We start from the raw sequence: 20,216 nt of genomic DNA, 5'->3' as shown, positions 1-20,216 counted from the left end.
ACGTACACTCGACACATACACACATGCACATTATCTATATTTTTTACATGCACACACGGTCCGACAAGTCTACCCTTCTCTTCATCCTTCAAACTGCACGTCCCCATGCGCTTTCCTTCCCCCTACCCTTTAACTCTTTTACAAACACTACACACACGCACACACACACTCACATGCACAACATTCACGTGAAAACATTTCCCCGGCCACAATCGCGCAACAAAGCTCAACACGGTGCGAAACCGCAACTCAACGTATATGTGATGAGAGTGATACGGATGCGGATGCTGGATAACAAATACATACAGCTCAAACACTTATGGAAGTAATGTATAAATGAGATACAGGCGCTAGGCGATCTTTTGCACCGAGCGGAGAACATGGATCAACGACAACACAGCGATTCGGATGCGCTCTACGGTTTGCGAACAGTACTGCACATATATACATGTAACTGCACATGTATATGTATACTTAATGTGTGCTTTTTGTATCGCTGTTGCCCGCGTCCGTGCCGAGTTCGCTGCTCTAGCGCTGGCCCACGGCAAGTCCCGAGAACGACTGTGGGGCTGCTGATGAATGTGCGTGCGCAAAACTGGTTGTACACAGGGTTGTACACGTGCGGGTTTAACACACAGTGGGAACGTTTGTACACATTATCGAAATGAATTGACTGCTCATCGTGCGATAGGCCCCGGGGGGTAGGAAAGAGACATCGCTGTGGTCATGTCTCGTGCGCTCTCTGTTTTTCATTACCTCAGTTTGTTGCTTGGGTCACCACAACGGGTGCAAGAAGATGCTTATTTTTGGTCATAACTATGTAAAGAAATTGTTCAATATTTATTGATTTTTTTAAGGAAATAAGACTATTGGAAGAAATAATAGTGTAATTTACACTTTCCTAATTTTGTTGTTCGGAAGATCGTAAACAACGAAGAAAGACGCGCAATAAGAATGATTTTTTTGCTTAATGACTCTTTTGAATCATATGTAGTGAATGTATGAATGTTTAGCAGGAGGCATTCAAATCAGATGTTGAGTCTTAAAAGATTCATGATTCCTAAGAGTTTCACTTATCTCGTCAGCAATGATTCGTATTAGTGTTGGGTGAATCTGATACATAATCATGAATCTGAATCAACCTTTGAACTGAATGAATCAATCTGAATCGCTGTTTCAAAGTTTAATGAATCCTTTCGTAATCATGTATCAGAAAAGATTTGCTTACTAGTCGTACAACTACCACCCCTGTCCTCCAGAAGGAGTGCTTCGGAAGCACTGTTTACTGTCAAAGCTTTAGCTGCTTTGCAAAACAACCTGTCAGGAAAGGTCAATTTCAACGAAGGTTCGCTGGAGATACACACTCGCGCGCTCAACAGGCTGATTATGCTTTGGTTACAAAGTCCTTCTCATTTTTGAGTTTTATCAACAAAAAAAAAAAACAAATCAAAAGGACAAAAAAACACATCCCAATGTTCTTAACTATTCGGTCATTTTGATATCTGAGCATCTTCTTCGCTTTCCATTATAGTTACACATTGTAAATGATTTCTTCTACATCGAAATTTACATTGCCCTGACCTATACGGGTTGCCATTCTTTATGGTTTTCCTGTAGTCGTAGAGCTTCCATTGAGGAACGGTAGACATGCGCATTTGTTGGCAATAGTCCAACAAGCCTCTGGTCCCGTTCGCCACCTGTAATGCTTACGCTGATGTCCGGCGAGAAATTATAGATGTTTGAGCGAGAAAGATCTATTTTTCCAGATTTTGCACAGGTACGACCCGAGCGACACATGGTTTTACAATGGCGCCATCTCACATACGCTGATGCTAGTGGCGCCCTCTATTGCTAAAATAATCGAACCCAATTCAAATATTTGAATTTGTTTCAAGACGCTCAATAATTCGTTAAGACCACCAAACAAACATTTCGGGTATTATTACCAAGCGAGTACAAACGTAACCGCCGCTCCTTAAGTCACATTATTATTGTTTATTTTTCAATTTTTTTTATATATAACAAAACATTATACAATTAATCTGAGAACGCTAGCGGACGAGATTACATGCTACTGTAAAATATTACACATTGTTTGTATGTTTCGTTTGTTCCATGGTAAAGGCACAGAGGAAGGGCACGGGTAGAGGAGGGTTAGGAAGGGGAAGGAACCCACGATCCCTCCTGTCCAGCATGTTTGGCGGGTTCCGAAATTGACTACGCAGCGTCCCCCTATTTACTAGAGCTGCGATATTAATAACTTACTAATGTTATTCCGTAACGTGTTATTACTAAAAAGGGATAAGGCAGCATCATTCCAGGTTAATTTTAATATCAGTATTGTAAACGTTCCATGATGACGTGTCTCAACAATTATTTAGCTACGAAACAAAGAAAAAAATCTTGTAAATTTGTGTATGGTTTCTTTTTTGTTTTAATATAACTTTCTAACGCTATATCTGTTACCGACTGGTGTTGACACTAGTCGCTTTATGAGATGATTGCGGTGCTCCCGAGCTGCACGTAGTTCACATAAGGCACGTTGTTCACACTTTTTCTTACTTTTTCCTCTCTTTTCCCCTCTTTCTCTCTCTCTCTCTCTATTGCCAGCAAATCGACCAGAATGTGTCAGTCTTCGCTAATACACACATACAGACACCATGCACACTAACGCGAATGATGAGATGTTAATGAGTTAGTTTGGTGAGTATAACGCGAGATACATAATTGTTCGCCAACTGTTCAATTCTGTTGTGCGTTTTTGTATTGTATTTTCCACTTGGTCACTCACGCAGGATTGACCACTATCACTATTACTACTGCCGTACTGGCATATCCAATCAAAAAAATAAAAAAAAACGCGTGCTCTAACTAGCTGTTTTAGTATAGCTGTTTAGAACACTTAGTTTAGTGTTCGATTAAACCATAATAACGCGAACACAAAATGGCCCGCTAATAAGCTGACATAATACAAAAAAAATACAAAAGATGATGTTAATGAGATGGGTGGTTTTTTTTTCTTCTTCTGCATGCAAATATTGTGCACACGCATACGAGCAAAATCGTTTGACTAGTTGATTAAGTGTTGTCAATAACAGAAAACATGCATTTACAACTGTTTTCACCACTACGCTTTCGTTTCGCCGCAGCGCCATCCTGTCTTCAACACTCGTTACACATACCAACACCAACCCGCCACCATGCAGATGGGGGCAGATCGGTTTCGGCGGTAATTGGCGTGCCGTCTAACTGTTTTGCGCCCGGGTGTCACTAGTGACGTATACGCCCCACAGCTTGTGCAGTGTCCGGCACACCGGTGCGTACCTTACACATTACTCTGCAACGTAATAAGGACAGAGAAAGGCGAGAATGTTTTCAGTGATGCAGTCGTCACCGGTACGGAACAGTCCGAGCATTCTCCTCCATTAGGGACACGGCGAGCGGGGGAGGTGGTTTTGGGAGTAGGGGAAAGGGAGCTCACAGATGTTCGTCGCCATGATAGTTACCGTTTCGGTTCAGTGGCTGCCGCTCGGACGAGTCCGTCGGACGTTTGCGCTCGAAGAAGCCACACTGCGAAGAGAGTGAGACACAAAGATAGATCAGATAAGTTTCTCAAAAGAGTAGCCCATCTGGAGGTAACCCATTGAATATCTGCTTACCTTCGACAGTAAATATATGAGCAGCAGAAGAATAAGAGCTCCTGCACAGGCAGCGAGTACCACAATCCAGAGGGGCACGACGTCCGGTTTGACCAGCCGTTCCGGCGATGCCAACACCTTGATCTCGTGCGTCTTGATCGGCTTGTCCTTCGGTTCCCCAATGTACGGTAGCTTCAGTACGCGTGCTACATTCATCGTGGAGAAGTACAGCGATTCAGACGACGACAGCTTGTGGAACGTATGGGCAACGGCACGCGTACGAAGTGCTATAAACGCTACGTCCTTATTGCCGATCGGGCCTGCCTTGCAGTGGATGATGGCGCAGCGCGTCGCATGGCAGCGGAGGGCCTCCTCCAGCGCACGATCGGACTCGTCCTTCGTCGGCGCCTGACGTCGCTGCCGATCGAAGCGTTGGTAGTAGCGGAACTTCTGCTCCACATTCTCGTGGCCCTGGTTGAGATGTTGCTTCAGGTGCGGTAATCCGTAGCCCGGTGGGTTCGTGCGACGGTTTCCTGCAGCACCGGGAGCGACCGGATCGACGTAGCTGTCTTCCTCGCTGCGGTCATACGAATCGTAGTCATCTTCGTCATGCTCCTGATCCAGATCGTCTGCTATTCCATTGTACGCATTGCTCGTGACCGACTCTATCTGATGCTGCTGGTGCTCCCGACTAGTGTAATGAGTTTGCCGGCCAGACGAGGAGGATCCCGATGATGAACCGGTGTGGTACGACGTCGATCCGCCGCCAACCTGTTGCTGCGAGTACTCGGTGCGGAACTTGTTTTCCAACCGGTTCAGATCGTGACTGGCGGTAGAGCCAACACCTGGGCCAGTGTAGTCACCCAGATGCATGAACTCGGTAATAAGACCCGTTCGCGACGGAGCTGTCTCGCCATCCTGCTGACTCATCATACGGCGGCGTGTTGACGAACCGGATGCAACGCTAGAGGTGGTGCCGGCCTCATGCACCAGATCGCCCTGTCCCTCACCGCCATAGTTGTGTCGGCGAAACTCGCTGCTCTCGGTTTCATGCACCCGGCCATTCTCATCGCGGTAGGTGGTGCGATTTTTCGATGTGTAATACACTACCGAAGAAGTGGTACCGTTCCGACCGCTACTACTGCTGCTGCTGCTGCTCGAAGAAGCATCATAGCCGGCTGATGCGGCACCACTACCAGATGCTCCGTAGCTGGCATCCACAACGCGTGTTCTTCCCTCATTATGCTGTTGCTGGCGCCGATAACCCTCACCTTGCGAGCCTTGCTGTTCGTACCCTTGTCTAGAGTATGCCTCTCCTTGAGACTGGCCATATTCACCGTGCGCACGACCAGTGGAAATTGAATCACTGCCCTCGGTTTGATAGCGCCGCTCGGTCCCACCTCCTGATGTGCGATGATAGTTCGATCCTTCCGCACCGGCAACCGACGAACCTCTACTCGTAGAGGAGTACCTCGACTCATTTGCCCTGGCACTACTACTTCCAGAACTGCTGCTACCACTACTGCTGTAACTGCTACTGCTGGTGCTGCTGGTGCTGCTGGTACTACTAATTCTACCACCACTACTACTGCCACCGCTGCTTCCACTGCTGCTGCTGCTACTGCTACTGCTATCACTGCGACCAGAAGTTGATCCGCCAGTAGATAGGAAGGAAACGGATGACGCACCGCCTGCACCTTCATTGCCCACCGCCGTGGAGGACACGCTGCTAAATTTAGTCGTGCGGCCCATCGTCGAGGAGAAGCTCGTGCCAGACACACCGACCTTATCGAGGAAGCTCTTCCGCGCCAGCACGCTGTCAATAGCCAGATTTAGCGGGTTGGCGTACTCCGTCGGCAGACACTCAATGTTGCCGTGCGTTTCCGGCTGATTCAGCAGATACATTAGCGGCACTCCGTCGAGCGTTTCGAACGGCCAGAGGACGAAGAATTCCGCTTCGTCAATCGTGGACGGACCTTCGTTCCGGATCTCATAGATGTGCACCACCTGCGGTCCAATATCGCGCTCCGTCCGGGCCTCCTCCAGCGTCCGGTACTCGCTGTAGTTGTACAAAAACTCCTCCGGCAGCGATACGCCCGACATCGACAGGTCCGTCTGCACCAAGATGCCGATGCTCTTGCGCACCACATTGTCGTGCTGGCTGTCCCGCACCTCCGCGTTGGTGGAGTTTGTCTCCAGATAAAAGTCGTAGCTCGAGCCCATACCGGCGGAGAAGGACGGGGCCAGAATGACGTTGAAATGTACCACCTTGCCGCTCGACAGCGGGTTGCCGATGTCGCACTTGAGCGTTTTCTTTGTCGCGGCCGACGGTGCGGTACAGAGCACCGGTACGTCCTTCACCTCGCCCAGCCGATCGACGCGCCGGAAGTCAAGCCCGTTCGGTACGGCCATGTAGAAGCCGGCCTCGAACGCGTCCTCGCCCCTGTTGGTGATCAACACCTCCACCGACAGCAGGTTGTTGGAGCCGAGCAGATAGTCATCGACCGACTTCACCTCCATCCGCAGATCCGGCACGCACACGTTGTCCGGTCCGCAGTTCTTCTGTATGTTGATGGTGTCGCGCTGTACCGTGCCGCGGTTGTGGTCCAGGACGGGTTCGACGTTGGCGCGGGGACGCCGCTGACGGCTCTGCGCGCTCTGCCGCAACCTGTACGCCATCTCCACCTCGAGCGGTGTGATCTTGTCCCGTATGTTGTCCGCTACGTACACCATATCGCTGCGACATTCCAGCTTGTCGCGGAACAGCCGCATCGACAGCGTGCGGTTGCTGTTGCCTTCTTGGTCCAGGAAGAACATGCGCGGATTGCGTGCTTTGCGTGCGTCCAACGTCCACGAGATCTCGATGTCCAGGCTCGGCGGCACGTTGATGCCTTTGTACTTGAGGCACGAGTGCAAAACCGTGCAGGCGACCTGTTTCTGCGTCTGCACCACCGTACAGTTGCGGTCGTCCAGCGCGATCAGCTTGCGCTCCGTCCCGAACAGTGTGCTCGCCTCCATCGCTGCAACCGGACGCGCCTTGAAGACGAACGCTTTGTCGGACTCGTACGCACCGACCACCATGTCCGGGTACTGGTTGCCGTCCAGATCGATCCCACCGGACAGGGCAAACCCGAACGTGGACAGCCGCGTCACCACCGGGAGCTCCTCCGCTTGGATCACCTGCGACGCCTTTTCCAGCGGGCCCGTCCGTGAGCCGTAAAAGATGTACACAGCGCCGCGCCCGTTTGGTCCATCGTACGGCGCACCGACCGCGAAATCGCCGTACCCATCCAGGTTGAGATCGGCCAGTGAGCATACGGCCAGCCCGAACCGTGCCTTACTGTTCACGCCGTCCCGGGTGTCTAGCTCGCGGAACCGACCGGAAGGTACGGAACCCTGGTACATGATGTATACACGGCCCGTTTCGTACTTGCCCTCGTTGTTCGGTTCGGTGTACATGGGCGCACCGATGATCAGATCATCCAGCCGGTCGCCATCCACATCGACCGACGCCAGCGAGTAGCCGAAGTAGGCCCCGATTTGCTCGCCCGTTATGTTCTGCTGGTTCGTCATGTTCCAGGAGTAGATCAGCACCTTGCCCAGCAGCTGGGCGCCGCGCGGTTTGCCGACCGCAACGCCCTGCGTGCCGTCCCCGTTAAAGTCGCCCGTCGTTGACGAGTACCCGAGGTAGCTGTCGTCTTCCTTCTTCGTGTCCTCCAGCGTCTTGTACACCTTGTCCTTCGGATCGTTCAGACTGAACGAATAAATCTGGCCTGCAGACAGAGCACGTAAGAACAGCAGCGTTAGTCACGTTAAGGCATCGGTACCGTGCGGTGTAGGCGATGAAGGCGCGCGAAGTTATCCGGGCAAGCCTTGGCCTAGCCGAGGGTGAAGATGTAAGAAATTGGTTAGTTGAAGTCGTCACGCCGTTGCGCCGCACGGCTCGTGTTCGGGAGAGCGTGGCGCACGCGGGACGTGTTGATTATGCGAGAAAGCATCAGAAAGCCTCGATCATGGTTGTGATTGTGAGCTACCGCAGTACTATATTCACAGCCAAAGAAGGATGGTCGCAACACAAACAAATAAACCCATTTTTTGTTTTGTTTTTTTGCTCGAAACACTACCCGTAGTAGCCACACCCGAAAGCGCGACGCGCCGCGTGGTCGCCTCTATATTACAGCACAGCGCGCGCTTGTTGATTTTGCGCTGTTTTGCATGAAATATTCACGATAGTTTTGTCTATGTTTGCACGATGAATAGATCATTCCGCGCTGGATGAACGCATATGGGATGAGAGACTTGTGCGTTAAATGAGGAGGCGATCTAACGACAGCGTAAGGAACACAACTATGTATGAAGAGCATAAGGAGCTGAAGATGAGAGGCGATAAGACGAGTTGGAGCGAATGATGGATGTGGTCAGAGAATGAGCATTAGTTGGAGCTGCAATAGAGGACAGCTGTAAATGTACATGATCCGCTCGATCTTTTCAACACGAAATGGGAAATGGTCGGAAACCGTTGTTCGAGGAAACTTTGGCGTAAGAAAGGTGGCCATTAATTGAAGCGGAAACTACTTGCCGACACTCATGTCTAAACAGCACAACATTACATCATTGACACTACAGGAACTACTGGTTGCTGACAGGAAGGGAGAAAACACACTCAATTACAGCGTTTCGAACAGGTTTATCACCAGCTCACCATAAAATTTTAACGATTGCTTCACCTTTTTTTTTTGTCACAAAAATGTCGTACGAATAATCTAACAGATAAGACTTGTCGCTTCACCCTGCCGTACAGTAATTCAAGCAATGCATCGTGTGTTTTCTCTCTTCCCTCATACTGTTAATCTAAGACACATTTCTATCTACAACAGTGTTGGTTTTGGTAGTGTTTTGGGGACATTGTACACAACATCACTAGGAGACTATTTACACAGAGTTGCAAAAGAAAACCAAGGGTGTTACGTCAACATCAATCGATTACACTCAACGGTCCTAGCTTTTTCTTTCTTTGTTGTTGTTGTTTTTTTCTGTCAAAATTGAAGCTTATCTGTCACAGTCGGTCGTATTACCAAATAGGACATTACTACGGCTACTCACACTAACACCCGCAACAGTTGACGTAGCGTAAATCAAGACTGTTGGACTCGTACTACAAATTGATGGACGTGAGTATAGACCACTAGCGTCCATTATCGACCTGAATGGTAGTGTCACTTCCTTTCGACGATGGTAACGAACGTTTTGGAGTGTTAATTGGAATGAATGTACTTAGCGATTCGCTACGGAACGGAACGGTATGTAAGCTTGGTTGATTCTCCATTTACATGCTAATGTATGTGTACCGGTACCATAAGCTTCCACCACCTGGTTGAAGGGAGCCCAACACAAGCTCGTGCCCCGGAGAGCGTTCGTGTATGGTAGTTACGCACGAGAAGAGTAACAGCAATGGACACAAGCGTAGGATAGAGAAATGGGCACATGTGTAGACGTGTTAAACAAATGGCGTTTGGGTTTTGACATGGAGCGCATTAGTTAGTGGACAGCTCCGAATCGGTCGTACTGTCAGGCCGCTGTTGTGAGACCGGGAGCCATCAAGCTAACGACGTTAGACGCCATGACAGTAGGGATACACAGCGTAGTTTTAGTATATGGTAAGATAGTAAATTTGTTTTTAAACTTGTGATAGATTCGTAAGGTCTGTTCAAGGTTACCTCCTTCGCCAAATTGACCATACCGCGGGGGTTTATAGGGAAACACAACGTCGGTGTTAATGGAATACATTTGTCCTGAAATCATTCAAAAATTTGCGTGCACTCATCACAAGGAACAAATTAGAAATAAAAGGAAATGGTGGTTTGCAGTTGTTGTTGTTGTTGGTGACGCCAGGAGTTCGCACAGGGGTAGCATTGGTGTATGTTTGCGTTTGTGTTGGTATGTGTGTTTGGGAGAGCGATCCGCGGGGGGGTTTGGGGGCGGAAAAAAGGAAATAAACAACAGTATTTAGTATGGTTGGGGTATGTTTATCGGTTTCGCTAAAATTGTTTTCACTGCTCGTTTGAATCATTTCCTGTTGGACATATTCTTAACCGTTGCCTACGCAACGTTATCAGCAATACAAACTAGCATGAAGATACTGAATGCGGCATTTTCGGGGAATTGTACCGATGCGAAACGACTGCGACACGAAGACATTTACACACTTCATCCAGCAATGTGTTATCACTTTCCAGATTTCTAATGTTGCCATGACGCGGACAACTAGCATGTTGTTCTTCTCAGACACAAAAACACGACGACTTACACTGTCCTACTCTTCCTGCTTCAAAATCTAAACCCATCGGCACCTGACCTGGCGAATAAGTGTGTTCTCGCTATTCCTTTGATTCCACACTAATCCTCACGAAGAAAACTAACACACACGCACACAAAATAAAAACAGGTGCAACAACGCACGCCAAATCCACTTCAAAAGCATGCACACATACGGGAACATCTAGAGTTATGAGAGTTCTAGAAGCGGCAAATGCACTACTGGACGGGGCGGGAAGAAAACCAGAAGAAGGATAAACTCGTATGTCAAACCGAAGGTGTCACTCGCAAAAACAAGGTATTTTAAATCCAAAAACTAAATCAAACGCTCTACTCTATGGGAGGCGATTCTTAAAAAAAAAAAAACACATCAGCAGAACAACGGTTGGGCGACTAGCAGCAGTTGGTGATCGCGTGTATGAACAATCATGGCGTGAATTTTATACTAGCTCTGCTACTATGCATCGTCCACACCGGGAAATGAAATGAAGGGGATGATGGGCCTTCATTGGTCAAAATGAAGATGGCAGATTCTCTATTGTTTGGGGGAATTCATAAGTTCAACCAATGCCACATTCAGACGCGTCAAGTCATTCAGACCGAACTGCCAGATTAAACTATGGCTAGGTATAGCTTCCATGTTCTGGTACAGCTTCAAAACGCTACACAAAATTCATTTCTACCCTTCCGAAATCAGGCATCTTCGAAGTCTCGCACTTCCGTCGGCTGGAATAAGAAAGACACGTGTATGAAGACCGTGGCATGGGTCCGAGTGATACTTACCCTGCCAGTAGTAGCTGCCGGGTGCACCGATAAAAACACGTGATCCATCCTGCCAAACAAAAACAAAAATCAAATTCTCATTCTGGTCGCACACTTGAACTTGCTGAGGTTTGTTGCAATTACCTTCGTTAGGGCGGCACTGAAACCCGCCTGACAGGATCCCTGCCGATGGTAGCCCCAGTAGGCTGAAATGAGATCACAGATGTGAAGTGTACACGCACGACAACATGGAAGAGATATTTGACCGTACCTGTTCGGCAAGGAGATATATCCTGGAATTCGCGCATATTATTCTTGGCCAAGTAGCAGGTGCCGACGGGTTCAACCCGTTCCACCTTTCTCGGATGCAGCTGATGGAACACATAGCGTGGAGCGCAAGCCTGCGTAGAAGACGACCAGCAACATCATACAGTAACTACTTGATATCTACTACTGCTATAAATTCCGACATAATTATAGCATCCTATAGATCCTATAGGGTTACGCCTTAAGGACAAGTAATCCGGGTACGAAGTAATCCGGGTACGCTTAACGAAGTAATCACAGCAAGAGATGCTAACCCTGCAGTTACTAAATACCACTGTGTCCAATAACCCAGAAATGCCTTAATTTGTAACAGCTGTACAACGATTACTCACCACCAGCGGCCCATCAATTCCAGCACTGGCAACTGTCGCACCGAACCACTGGTTCGACTTCGTGTCTATCTGTTCGTTTTGATCGTTGTAATTGTTTCCTAGGAGGGGTATAGTAAAAAAAGCAAGAGCTTAGTACACCAGCTGATCCGATAGCGATATGTTTTTCTCCAGAGACTCAGAGTCACAACAGCACCGTAACAGCTGTTAGGGGAGCAGAACGCACAGAGTGGCGTCCCGGAAATGGGAACGAAAAGAAAGCACTAATCACTAACTCTAGACCGGTACAAAGTGCTCTACACAGGCACCACTAGTTGGCAAGGTGACCTGGCTCTACGTGTGAGGTTTTTTAGCTTTTTGCTCTTGTGTGCATACCAGCTGGCACGTAAAATGTGGTGTCACCCACCTTTGAACGTTAAAAAACACTTTTCCAGACCTGCGGTACGGTTAAAGAGAGAAAGAGAGGTAGAGGGAAAGAAAAAGAAACGGAAAGACAAACTCGTCAAACCTTCACTTCAAAACCTGCCAAAAGAGAGAGAAAGAGAGAGAGAGATGGCTGGTGCGTACATCTGTGTGCTCTGGTATGGCTGGAATAGCGGCTATCAGAGTACACGTAACAAGCGAAGGAGGACCACTATTCTAATTGCGAGCTCGATGCGAATTTCGATCCGAAACCGATTCGCGCCGCTACAGAAGCAGAATGACGGCCTGACAGAAGCCGCGGTCAGCAGCTGGATGTAATACGGCGAGTAGAAAACAGAAAACTAGTTGCGAAGGTATGCACCTCGCTCTACACAAGCTTAACACATCACAACAAAACCAAATAAAGTGGTGCTGCAGTATGAGGTATGTGGTTGCACTGCGGGCTGCCCAAATCTAAACAGGCTGATCGTAACGTAAGGGCAAGGAACGGGTCGCTACAACGGAAGGCAGAGGAGCTTCTACAAGCAGCACAATGGCAGGGGGGCTATGGTGGCGTGTAGGGTGCACGAACTGGTGCAAATTACTTGCCATACAAATCAAACTGGACGTGGGTAATGTTAGAGGTAACGTTATGCTTTGCTTGCAGTTCAATTAATGCAGCACTTTCTGTAAGAAGACACAACACAACGAGTCACGGTATAGAATCCATGGACAGTAACTCCCTCGCAATGGAGACAAACACATACAAACACAAAAACATCTATATCACGTTGTCGAACATGCCAGTTTTTTTTTTTGTTTCTTCTGCGGCTATTTGGCTGTTTTGTTTATCGTTAACAAATTTGTATTATTATTATTGTTGCTGGTTACGTCTGCGTTCCGATATCGGGTTTTGGCTCACGCCGGTTTCCGGGCTCGCTCACACCGTTGACTTACCTTCCGTGTCGAACGGCACCAGAAAGCACCGGTGATCGTCGTAAATGTCGCAGCGATACACGGCACCGCCCTCGATCACGTTCTTCTGCGTTGTGTTGGCGGTCGGTGCGCCCACAATTACCCTGTTCGTGTGTGTTGTGTGGGAGTAGAATGAAAGAAAACAAAAATACAGTTTAGTGTGACTTTAGTGGGGCAGCCATTTTACTGGTTGCATATAGACCGATCAGTCGACGGGACGGTAGGAGCACTGACTAGCGAGTAAGCGTCCATAAACCTGCATGGCTTGTATTCACTTGCTACTAACTTGAAGCTGTCGTGGACGACAAACCAAACTGCATAGCTCCATGCGTGGGATGGGACGGTGCGATGGTGGTGTGGACTCGCTGTTCGGGCTAGTGCAGCCGAAGGTCGTGGTTCGATTCTAAGCTCTCTCCCTAACCCCGTTTCATCTTTATCAGCACAACAACCTCTAGAGGACTCTAAGGTCTGCCATTTCTGGCGTACTTATAAGACCTTCATCTATACCCGTAGCTGATTAGTCAAATCCTACGAAGCGGTCCTGTCGTGTGAAGACACCTGCACCTGCTACCAATACTCCTCCGGGACCGCCCCAGTCCAGTCTTATAAGTCATGCTAATTATTATAGCGAAACTGACCCAGTAAGTTGTTACGCGAGAAATAAATAAACCATAATTGCATATCACACTCTCTCCCGGGGGTGGTGTATCACAAGTACAGAAACGTACAGAGCGCGCACACCTGTGTTATATACACCTTGCCCCTCACTACCGATGACCTTGGTATTGGGTACACAAGATCATGTTTCAGCAGGAATATGATTGCTCAATCGCACCCGTTCGTCATCGCCATTGATGCAGGTTTTTGCTCGCCTCTGCGCCTTCCACAGTGCGCAGGACCGACGGTGAGGTCACCGCGCGGCGAGAAGGTGATACGCACGAGATGACACACACTTGACAACGCTAATCTAGCGACATCCATTACGGGGCTCTCGATGTCTTCGGTTCGAAACCTCCCGTCCGGCTTATCGCACCGGGATCCTCGGGATTAGCAGAAGTGATTGTGCTTTTCGGGCCGAGCATAAATCTTCGGTTGTACCCATTGTACCGGACGATAGTAAGAATGACAGAATGGAGATGGAGGACACAATGTTTCGGTCAGACAAGTATCCGTCCGCTTTGCTGTTTGAAGGACACCGCTACATTATGTAAGCGTGCGCGAAACAGAAAGCGTGAGACGGTGGTTCCTTTTTCCCGATCTTCGCCCGCCTTACCACACCGAAAACAGTCGTTCATTTGTTTGTTTAGTGACTTTTATCGCTGTTATTATTGCTGGATGACGAAAAGGCAACAGGAAGCGCAAAAGGCATAACGCGTCAAACAGGTACGGCGGATGGACGTTCTGCCAGGCGGTTGGCTAGCTCAGCGTTTCTAAGTACGGCCGCGGAATACGAATGGGTCGGCCGCCCCGACCTGATTCGATCCGGGCAGATCAACCCGACCGCTGGGCCGGGTCATCGTCATCACCGTCCGCACATTAATCATGCGGCAAAACACACGGAAACGTCATAAATGGAAACGCCACAGCGAAACCGGAATGCCAATCAGGGAGGGATGACTATGTTTGATGTTTTTCTTTTCTCTTTCTCGCTCTCTCTTTCACTCCCTCTCTTGCTGTTGTCCCTTCTTTATATATATAGATACATAGATAGATATTTATTTTATCGAAGAAGAGTCATTGCGTATGGGCAGGGTAGCGCATGCGTGCCACCGGACATCTCCGCACGGTATTATCGTGTGTCGTACGCGGGAGAATCAGAACCAGGAGCAGCAGAACAAACAAACAGTCCCGCAAATCAGCGGTTTGTGACGCTCGTCGATCGTGCCCGGGGTGGGAAGGAAGGGAAAGGGGGGGGAAACGTAAGCACGTAGCCCAAAAGGGGTTTCTGCCCCACGTTGGGCGCTACCACACTGCCATAACCCCATGTTTGGACATTCTGGGTCTACCATTTTGCCATATTTGTATGGATTTCCTCCGCCGCTGCCGCTCGCTATTTCGCGGCCTGTCCCCGGCGGTGGTCGTCGATAGCGGCATTGAGCGACACAATAACTGCAATAAAAGTCCCCGATGCTAGTGCTCCACGGAACGGGAGCTCTTGTTGCGCGCGCGAAGAAGACATAAAGCAAATCCATAAAAGTCCAATCGCGAAACGCAGGCAAAAAAAGATGAAACAAACAAACAAAAAAACCTGCCACCAGCCGGCGAGGGGGAGGGGGGCAAGATGCGAATTGTGGGAACCGCAATGGGGAGGGGAGGGGGTAAGGGGGGATCAAGAAAAGTGCACCGAACCGATCGTGGGGCAAATGGGTTGTAGCCGCGGCTGCAATTAACATTTACCCATCTAGCTCTGACCCGCGCACGGCGACGGCCGATCGTGACCGGTCGTCCAAGTGCAGTTGCGGCTGGCGATCCGATGCTACATTTGCGGAGACAAATTCCACCGACTGACCACCCCATATATGGTGGAACGCCCGGTGTTGTGGCCCTCCGCGCAACATTGCATTTGAATTTCGGAATGTGCGCATTTGGGTAAGAAGGGGAGGAGGGAGGGAAGGAGGAGGTGAGTTTTGTTGTTGTTATTGCTTGTGCGGTTAGGCTTCTTACCGCCATCTTACATTCCGCAGCCAACGGTTGCAAAACCAACAACAGAAAAGCCGCGCCACCGACTCATCAAACAACAATAGTGCGGGATAAATCTGATTTAGATTCATGAATCCGAATGAATAAAATGCGCTGAAGGAATGAATCTAAATCTCTACTCCAAAGAATCATAAATCCTCTAAGATTATTGACCTCCATGGAGCATATTCGGAACCCCCTCCCCCGTTCTTCAAAGCGTTCGATCTAGTGATGTAAACAATGATGGAGAACGAATGAATGATTTAAATCTTTCCAAGGAGTGAGTTAATTCAAATCGCCAAGAAGAGTATTTGTAACTCTTTGCGATTTAGCTCATTCACAAAGAATTAAAATATTTAAAATAATTAGGATTTAACTCGTCACGGTGTCCTTAAACTCACGGTTCAAATCTTGAGTTAACTTTTGTTGGAGTCAACTCGCGAGTTAACTCACGATGTAAATCATGAGATGAAGGCCACAGCACCCCCTCGATTCGCAAATCATGACACTGGATGAATCTTTCAACTGATCTGAATCTCCATTAGGAAGATTTATGAATCTTCTACCTCTACGAGTCATGAATCATCCAAAATGAATGACCTCCAGGATGCTTGGCCGCTCCTGATGACTCCTCTCAAAAGTTTCATCAAGCACAACCGTACACAACAAACAAACTCGGCGGCAGTTGGGACCTTCTTTCGACTCTGACAACCTCTACCTATCCCGGGGTTTTATTCTTGAAATTTTTGTTTTTTTTTGCCACTTCCGGAGCGCCGCTACTAAAACTTTGCACGATTTTTACGGCCCACAGACGGTCGCCAACTGCGGGATATCACCCATTTCCGAAACATGTGTGTCGCCCAACCAACCTGAACCGTACCGTAGCTGGATGCAGCCATCGATGCAGTGGCTGCAGCGGAAACATGTAACAGATGTTTCTCCGAACGTGCGCCGGAACGCAGCGTTGCCGAGTTTTGGGTGGAATCATCAACGTCTACCTACGCCAGCCGCTGAGTAAGAGAAAAGAGATACCTGCCCCCCCACCCCTCCTCCTCCCCTTTCGCCCCCTCAACAAAACAACGACCACGCAGCAGAAAAAATCCCCCAGGGCCAGCCTTTGCAAGGCCTTGAGCGCAGGCGCTCACGCATACACACCCGAACCAGTCGGAAAGCAGTTTCCTCGGCAGTGGCGCATACGATCCGGACCATATGCGACGCACATGGTTGATATTTCGGGCACAGGAGCGGGCACTCGAAGATAATGTACCGCGCGGTACAGCGTCCCAGCATGACAATGTGTACGCGCAACGTACCGAGAAATGCCGGTCCAGATTTCCCAAGGGCAGCGCAGTAATATGGTGCCTTTACGTTTTATTGCACTATTACTTTTCCCCCTTTCTATCTCTGCTGCTTTTTAACTTCCTTCCGCCCATAAACACGTTCACGCTCACACACACACACACACACACACATGTCACGCTTAAATTAGGATGCATTTTCACACGTGTGCGTTTTTCGTGCTTTGTTGCGGGTGCGTCTGCAGCGAGAGATTATTAACATCTTCCCTTTTGCTTTCCTTCTAAACATATGCGCCCTTTGCCATTCGGGACGGCTCATCGCTGCGCTCGGTCCCGGGACTTCCGATCGGTGGGGATTCGATGGAAGGAAAAGCCCAAAAGTGGCCAGTGATGGATCGGTGGCAATCATTAATATGCGCCTAGCGTGTACATGGATGAATAGCTTCGAAAAAAAAAAACCTTTTTCGTGTTGTTGCGAGGCGAAGAAATCCTATCGCCCGATGGCTACATGCGTTTGTGGCGGCTTGAGAGATGAAGGGGAAACGAAGTCAACAGAGTTGTCATTCTCACCGAATCGAGATTATTCACAGCAGTGGACCTCCTTCCTTTTGGCGAGGCACCTTTCGATGATGACTCCGGATATTGGGGAGAGGAAGGCAGCGATGTGCACGGTGTGGAGATATCTTAATGGTCGGCTATTTGTATTGATGTGCAGCAACCGCTTCCTCTTTAAAGTGTGTGCTATTGAATAATTGCCGGTTTTGGGGTGATGTCTGTCCCAGCTAGATCCAGGAGTCCCGATAAACTCGCTGGAACTTTGGACCAGGACGTATAACGCCTGAACTCCAACACAACTCCCGCTCAGAATTGCCGCAATGCGGAAGCACAACATGTCCAAATGTCCACACGTTTATCGGAGGCCAGTCTCGCACGATGTACATCTTCGCCTCAACTATAGCAGAAGCGCAAAGTTCATCAATTCATTGATAAACGGACACCAGCTCGCTGTTGTGAAGCGTCCGGCAGTGTTGGTGGAAGGTAACGCGCCGCACCCGTTTCCGAACACACACGCACACACAGAGCGAACGTGTAACGCCTTCAGAAAATTAGCCCTCCCCGTGGTAGGCAGCCGGATTGTCAATTAAATAATTGCACCCGGCATCATCATCATCATCATCGTGGCACGACCACATCGAACCCGCCCACACGTCCAAACGCGATATATCGCAAACGGGTGACGAAGAAAAATAAAACTCCCCCCCTCCCTCTTGTTGCTCGAAGTACTCCGTGTACTGACGGTCTTAAAGCCACCCGTCAAGATGAAATCGCGAAGCGCAAAACAAATAATACGATCGTTCAAATGTCTTGCCCGCGTACCGCCCGGTCCCCGTCCAATGGCCTACAAACCCTACGGATCACTCAACTGGTTGCTGGCAATATATCTCTCGGTGTGTGTGTGTGTGTGTGTTTGTGGTTTGGCAATGGTGACTTTTCTGTGTCACAGCTCCGGGCCTCGGGGAGGGTTTTTTTTTTATACAGTGCCGTACAGGGCGGTACGGCGATCGGTGGATCGAAGAATGCAAAATCAAGCGAGCGAACCAACGACCAAAAAAAAACAAGTCCATTCCGAAATGGAGTACCCTTTCGGGATGTGAAAGAGTCGTACAACCCGCGCCTGCCTGCATCGAGTGCTGAATTATCGGGATTGTTGCAGTCTGCGGCGTTTGCTGCAATCGTGCCCTTTCGTTTCGCTGTGCAGACTTTAATCAATAAAGTGCCACTCAAGGTTTTGCGCGTCTTAATCACCGAAGGCAACGGACGGCGGTTGGCGAGACGCAATTTCAGCGTTGCATATCGTAGATGAAAGCCTAATCAAGCGTAGGATGTGGAACGTCAATGTGCTGACCGGAGAAACATGACCTGATAGTCCGTCATAAACATCAGGACGTCGTGTGTGGTTGGTGCGTCGGTGGATAGCGCGTGGAAGCGAGTCATAGCCGCGGGCTACACCGCTCGAGACCATAAAACGCCTTGCACCGTGGTGACGTTTCCACCGGGTGCCAAGCCATCTGCGGCAATAAAACAACGCAATGTGCGAACTGCACTGTACGGCGGCCACATGAATGGCTTCGCGAAGAACTCTTCAGGTTTTAAAAGCACCACCCCGAGACATGCAGCTGTTGCATTTTGGGTTTTGTTGATTAGGAACGTGGAATAAAGGACTGCTTCGCGGTGAAGCTGTATCAATGCTACACTAACACCAGAACTACCGGAGTCATTTTGGAAGACACGAGTCGTTATTAGGATTAAACCACTGTGGTGGACCACAGTTGATGCACGGGGTTTCGATATCTTTACTATAAACTGAGCTCAGAAGAATATTAAAACATCAGCCAGCTCTAGACAGCTGGGTATGAAATTGAAAATAAAGAGTTACAAGAATTGAATCGCTTCTGTGGAACTTCTTGAGAAGTTCTTGTTGGGCAACAATTGGGAAGTTGTTGGCTCCAAGGAATTCCAAGGTTTCGACTTCTTGAGAAGTTATTGTTGGGCAACAACACCAGTTTACTTTAATTGAGTACAAAATAAGCTTTACTTTAAAAACGCACACACGGCAGATGAAGAGTCTAAGGAATTGCATCGGATGGATCACAGGACTTTGGGGTTTCGAATTCTTGAGAAGTTCTTGTTGAGCGACCTCCAGCCAGCGGAATACCTTAAATTTCTAGCTTCTTCAATAACTCCTGCAAGATCCCACCCCACACACTAGTCGGTAACGCACACCATAACACCAGGCACGAAAATAACAGTGACCGTGAGAATCCTTTCAGCAAACGTCGCCCACACGCATCCCAGCACCCGTTTCCGCCAGCAGTCACATGAAAACCCCCACAACCCGACATACGTACCAGCTCTTGTTCTGTTCGCGGTGCAGCACCACGCTGAAGCCGAACATGGAGTTCGGTTCGCCCTCCTGCAGGATGTAGTTGATCGTGTCCAGGTTGAATGCGGTCGCGGTACGATCGTGGCAGACGGTGGCGAGCAGCAGCAGCCCGCCAACGATCAGCTGCACCAGCAGGGCGGTACGCGGCACGTGCGCACGTCCACCGTCACGCACTGTAACGAGAGTTCGCATGCTGCCGCGGGTTTTCGGATGATACGTGCGCGGTGGATGGACTGACACTGACTCGGTCGGGCCGGTTCGCCACTGTCTGTGCCGTTCAGCCGCTCTCGGGACGCTCGCTATCTCGCCGTCGTCACCGTCCGTGATCTCGTGTCTGTCGTCCGCTGCGAAGAGTAGAGAGGAGCAGTGGGTAGAGCGTTCGGTTCGGGTCGGTTTGTTCGCTGTGTGGCTGTTTGCGTGTGCCGTTCGCTTGACGAGCGTTCAACACTTGCGTTCGGCGTTCGGGTAATACGCGCACACTACCGGGGCACTGCGCCTCCGGTCCGTGCCCCGTTGCAGGCGAAGTCGTATGGTAGTGTAAACAGTG

The 20,216-nt window shown here is 49.2% G+C and overlaps 1 protein-coding gene across 1 annotated transcript; it reads right to left on the bottom strand.

Moving 5' to 3' along the window:
* Positions 1-3,477: 3,477 nt before the first annotated feature.
* On the bottom strand, positions 3,478-19,929 carry LOC128714927 (integrin alpha-PS2). The gene is made up of 9 exons (XM_053809812.1): positions 19,635-19,929; positions 12,731-12,852; positions 11,375-11,472; positions 10,987-11,116; positions 10,860-10,921; positions 10,737-10,785; positions 9,356-9,430; positions 3,660-7,411; positions 3,478-3,570 (listed from the first exon to the last, which is right to left on the bottom strand). Exons 1-9 carry the CDS (start codon positions 19,859-19,861, stop codon positions 3,478-3,480), a joined length of 4,608 nt encoding a protein of 1,535 aa, XP_053665787.1. The 5' UTR covers positions 19,862-19,929.
* Between the last annotated feature and the right edge of the window lie 287 nt (positions 19,930-20,216).

The sequence above is a fragment of the Anopheles marshallii genome, chromosome X (assembly GCF_943734725.1).
Source record: "Anopheles marshallii chromosome X, idAnoMarsDA_429_01, whole genome shotgun sequence".
NCBI lineage: Eukaryota > Metazoa > Arthropoda > Insecta > Diptera > Culicidae > Anopheles > Anopheles marshallii.
Note: the sequence above shows the minus strand (reverse complement) of the source record. Positions and strands in the feature narration are given on the sequence as shown.

Excerpts from the sequence above, each read along its gene's own strand:
- LOC128714927 (XM_053809812.1), bottom strand. The coding sequence starts at position 19,861 with ATGCGAACTCTCGTTACAGTGCGTGACGGTGGACGTGCGCACGTGCCG. Across the intron at positions 10,922-10,986 it reads TATATCTCCTTGCCGAACAG|CCTACTGGGGCTACCATCGG; the intron begins GTACGGTCAAAT and ends ATCTCATTTCAG. Across the intron at positions 7,412-9,355 it reads TGGTCAATTTGGCGAAGGAG|GCCAGATTTATTCGTTCAGT; the intron begins GTAACCTTGAAC and ends CTCTGTCTGCAG.